The 4,494-nt window shown below is 34.0% G+C and overlaps 2 protein-coding genes across 2 annotated transcripts; one reads left to right on the forward strand and one right to left on the reverse strand.

Moving 5' to 3' along the window:
* Positions 1 to 243: 243 nt before the first annotated feature.
* Positions 244 to 1,582, reverse strand: LOC117613177. Its single transcript, XM_034341815.1, has 4 exons — positions 1,500 to 1,582; positions 1,097 to 1,408; positions 918 to 1,005; positions 244 to 839 (listed from the first exon to the last, which is right to left on the reverse strand). The coding sequence occupies exons 1-4, from the start codon at positions 1,580 to 1,582 to the stop codon at positions 270 to 272; spliced, it is 1,053 nt and encodes a 350-aa protein (XP_034197706.1). The 3' UTR covers positions 244 to 269.
* Positions 1,583 to 2,393: 811 nt separating this feature from the next.
* Positions 2,394 to 3,270, forward strand: LOC117613178. Its single transcript, XM_034341816.1, has 4 exons — positions 2,394 to 2,476; positions 2,574 to 2,690; positions 2,791 to 3,114; positions 3,226 to 3,270. Exons 1-4 carry the CDS (start codon positions 2,453 to 2,455, stop codon positions 3,268 to 3,270), a joined length of 510 nt encoding a protein of 169 aa, XP_034197707.1. The 5' UTR covers positions 2,394 to 2,452.
* Positions 3,271 to 4,494: the final 1,224 nt, after the last annotated feature.

The following is a 4,494-nucleotide window of genomic DNA, read 5'->3' on the forward strand; positions in this document are numbered from 1 at the left end:
TTGACTATTTCCGAGGGGCTTCTTATTCCGTCGGAATTGCTTGAATATTTCCGAGGGCTTCTCCTCTTCTAGGTAAAATGTTGGAATGTCAATTTCCCATTAGAATAAGTATAAAAAAAATTGATTGATAATCACCAATCACACTCCAAAATAAATAACTAAAAATAGTCAATCCAAAAAAAAAAAAAGATGATTACAAAAAAAAAAATAGACAATCACAATTACTTGACAACTCATCCCATAGTTGTAAGTTGAATCACATCCCTTCTTCAATCAATTTCATTGTCTTCAACATCATTTTGGATGGCATGCATGCTTTGACTTTGAGTCTCTGCTTCTTGGTATGGCTCAATCTCATCATTAGTCATCTCATAAGCATTTCTTGGATTTGTTTCCACTACAAAACTCCAAATTTTATTTTTAACCCCCTTCACATAAAAAACTTGGGTTGCTTGACTTGCTAGTACGAATGGCTCTTGAGTATTTAGCTTGCGCGTTGTATTAACAGTGATTATTCCATAACGATCTATCTTGTAACCTGTTCCTTTTCGTGCTGTGTCATACCAATCACAATTGAACAATACAACTCTATTTCCTTCTGTGTAACGAAGCTCCACAATATCTACTAAGGTTCCATACCAAGGCACATCGTCAACCTGATTCTCCCCCTTAACCATAATTCCACTATTCTGTGTTTTTTTATTCTCATCACGCTGCAATGTATGAAATCTAAAACCACTAATATAATAACCAGGATAATAAGTTACTCGCCTTTCAGGACCTCGAGCCAAAGAAAGCATTTGTTTACTAACTTTACCATCGTTGTATAGTTCTGTGACCTGCATAGAAAGGAAAAAATGTTTTTAAAGAAACATCTATGACAGTCAATAATTTTTCCAATACAATATTATCCATACCCTTTTAGACATCCAGTTTGAAAATTGAAGCCTATGTGACTCCTCCACATTATCAACACTAGACTGGATTAGAATGTTCTTATGTTCTCTGCATACATAACAAATGATTATATTAGATCTAAATAAATAGTAACATATATTAAATACACAAAGAATTTATAGTGTTGAAGAATTCTTACTGGACAAATGGCAAAGCTTCATCACAATTTTGCAGGACATAATGAGTGGCAGCCTTATGAAGTTCAATGCTCATCTCTCTAAGTACACCTTTCCCAAAAGCTCGACCAGGTGTTGAGAAAATAGATAACGGAGATGTATCATATGACGGTTGACCTCCATCGTCGTTTCTATCTCTTTTATTAAACTTAGTTTCAACTCGATGCAAATAGCGAGAGCAAAATATTAAACACTCGTCTCCCAAGACACCTTCGGCAATAGACCCTTCTGGATGAGCCTTATTACGAACATAAGTCTTTAGTTTATGCAAATACCTAATTGTGTCATAAATACCGAAATTAGAGAATCATACATCAGCAGTTAAACAAATCGTGAATAAAATTAATATATAAACATTGAGATTACCTTTCCACCGGATACATCCATCTGAATTGTACTGGACCGGCCACCTTTGCCTCCCATGCCAAGTGGCAAGTTAGGTGAATCATGATGTCAAAAAAGGCAGGAGGGAATATTTTTTCCAACTTGCATAGAGTTAGCACAATTTGATTGTCAAGAAGATTCAAGTCATCTTGTCTTATACATATATCATTGATTCGCACTGAAAAATTGATTGTAGTAGAAGTTCCCCAGTACTATTTGTATTTTTTTTTATTAGGTTCAACTATTGGAATAAAAAAAGGTAGAGGGAAGGCTAAGGGTAAAGATGGAAACGGCACTCCAATTCTAATACGTAGAGGAAGGTAATGTATAAGGCTTGCAAAGTTAGTCATTTCTTATGTAGATTCATTTTTATTTATTTATTTAAATTTGGTTTAAATTTTCAGGATTATAACCACTGGAGCTGTGCGAACTATAGGAGTACTTTTTTATCAGGCTATCGATGGAGCATGGCCAACATTTAGAACATTTCCATCAACTCAAATGGATTTACTGTATGATCGCTTTAACGCAACAGGATACACACACACATGCTCAGAGGAAGAGATGAGGGAGGCATTCGAACAACATATTAAATTGCGACATTCCGATTGGATGTCCGCATTGAGAAATAGCGTTTTTAAGAAATACAAGACTACTGGTGATAGATACACTCATTGCCCATTAGGGATATCTCAAGATGTTTGGTCTAAACTGGTTGATCATTGGTTGCAGCCTACATGGCAGGTAAAAACTCAATTTAAAATAATATTGTTATGACTCGCTAGTGTATGCTTTGGTTTATTTATAAATGCCTTATATGGGTTCACTAAATTGATATTCGATTATGATTTACTTTTTTCGTGCATGATAAAAGTAAAAGAAACAAGTCTAATAGGTCGAAATCCACAATTGTGCATACCACAGGTTCTGTTCCAATGGAAAAGTACAGAAAAGATGAGGTAAAAATATCCATTTGGTTGTTGCTTTGTTGACTATTCCTTTTGTGGTTATTTCCAAATTTGGTCCTAACAAATTTCATTGTTTAAATCTTAATAGCTTGATCGAACTGGAATTGAACCGAGTCCAATTGATTGTTTCAAAAAGTTCCATGTAAGTAAGCCTAAGAATGGAGGAGAAGAAAGTTGGCCAAGTGAAAAGGCTAAAGAACTTTTTGTACGTTGCCCTTACTTTGTTTCTCTTTTTTTAAAATTTTTTTAAATTATTCATGACATATTTTTATATCCATGTTTATATTTCTACTATTTCATTGAAGGAAAAAATGGAGAATAAAAAGGTTGCTGCAACGGAAGACGAGAATGAAGTAGATGATTGGGATATATACAAGGAGGTTATTGGTGGGCCAAGTCACGGTCGTATCCTTGGCTTAGGTGGTGGCTATAGTACAAAAGATGTGTATCCCTCAGATGACCAAGATTGTAATAAACGTATATGCTTAGAACGTGAAGAAGAGCATGAGAAATTAAAGGAGGAAGTGAAGGACTTGAAAAGTGTGTTGTATGAATTGAAAGATGTAGTTCAAAGTATGAGGGAAAACAACTCAAATACTTATGCACGCTCAAGACAATCTGCTCCAATGGTGAACTCTTTTATTCTCATTTCAATATTTTGCTCATTGTTAAATATTGTATTTGTTATTTTTATTCTTAAACGATTTATGTCTTATTAATTATTACCTTTTATTTGACAGGACAATGTAGAAAGTTGTTCAGATGCTCACCTTGAAGACGAGTAGTGCAACATCAATTGTATTTTGCTACAATATGTATTTTGAATTTCAAGGTTCTGATATATTTGCGGATTGCTTATATGTTTTAAGGATGATGGGGATTGTTTATGTTTTAACTATTTAGAATAATTTTAATTGAACGCTTAAAATTTTAGTACAGTATGGTGTCGTAAGATTTTTTTTTATATTACCAATTAAATATGGATGATTAGAAAACTATTTATAGCAAATATTATTATTCAAATTTCTTTTTATTAATTTTTTTATAAAATAATTACATTTTTCGACCACATTTCCCTCTCGGTAATGCATATTTCCAACAAACGCTTTATTATCGAAAATACTTTCCGACAATAATTGCCTATTTCCAACAACATTCCCCACGACATAATCGGGTCGAAACAATTATATTTCCAACCACTTGTTCGTCGAAAATATTTTCCGACAGGATTAATCTATTTGCGACAAACTTTGCGACGAATAAATGTGGTTGGAAATATATATTTCCGACGTAACTTGCTCATCGAAAATATTTTGTTATACTCTTTTCCGACGAGCTATTATATATTTTCCACGAACTCTTTTGGTCGGTAATGATAATTGCGACGAAATCTAGCCCTCACAAATAATATATCATTGTCGAAAACAGTATTTCTGACGACACTCATTGGTTGAAAATATGATTTCATAAAAACAAGAAATCACGATGAAAGAACTATTTTCGACAATCAAATAAGTAATTACGACCACAGGTACGGTCGGAAATAAATATGTAGGGTCGTTTAAAAAATCCATTTTCGATAGAAATTTAAGCAATAGCTACGAAGCTTGGGCGTCGGAAATGAAGTATTTGCAACCGGCCTTTTAGCGACGACTTCCGACGGACGTTTGCCGTCGAAAAAGGGTATTTGCGACGGCAAAAGGCTTTTTGCAACGACAAAATGCCCTCGGAAAAGGGCTTCTATTTTGTAGTGTTCTCCCATGCCACTCATTTCTACAATGGAATAGTCTTTTACTAATTTTACTTGTATCTCAATTTTTATTTTCCCTTTCTTTCTCCATCTCCTTCCACTAAAACCTGAAAACTGGCTCTCAAGATCTAAAATGATAACCATTACAAAAGGAAAAACCTATATACATGAGCAATATTTACGTTTTGTACTCGGAAAGAAATTTGGGGAGGTACTTATATATAAATTTGGGCGATAAAGCCGATGATGGGACTAAATA

Source organism: Prunus dulcis, unplaced genomic scaffold (assembly GCF_902201215.1).
Source record: "Prunus dulcis unplaced genomic scaffold, ALMONDv2, whole genome shotgun sequence".
Lineage (NCBI taxonomy): Eukaryota > Viridiplantae > Streptophyta > Magnoliopsida > Rosales > Rosaceae > Prunus > Prunus dulcis.

What these genes read in the sequence shown, in the direction of transcription:
- LOC117613177 (XM_034341815.1), bottom strand. Translation starts at nt 1,582, where the DNA reads ATGATTCACCTAACTTGCCACTTGGCATGGGAGGCAAAGGTGGCCGGT. An exon ending in TGGATGTATCCGGTGGAAAG is followed by an intron (nt 1,409 to 1,499) that starts GTAATCTCAATG and finishes TGACACAATTAG; the next exon opens with GTATTTGCATAAACTAAAGA. An exon ending in CAAACTGGATGTCTAAAAGG is followed by an intron (nt 840 to 917) that starts GTATGGATAATA and finishes CTTTCTATGCAG; the next exon opens with GTCACAGAACTATACAACGA.
- LOC117613178 (XM_034341816.1), top strand. Translation starts at nt 2,453, where the DNA reads ATGGAAAAGTACAGAAAAGATGAG. An exon ending in AAAAGGCTAAAGAACTTTTT is followed by an intron (nt 2,691 to 2,790) that starts GTACGTTGCCCT and finishes ATTTCATTGAAG; the next exon opens with GAAAAAATGGAGAATAAAAA. An exon ending in CAAGACAATCTGCTCCAATG is followed by an intron (nt 3,115 to 3,225) that starts GTGAACTCTTTT and finishes TTTATTTGACAG; the next exon opens with GACAATGTAGAAAGTTGTTC.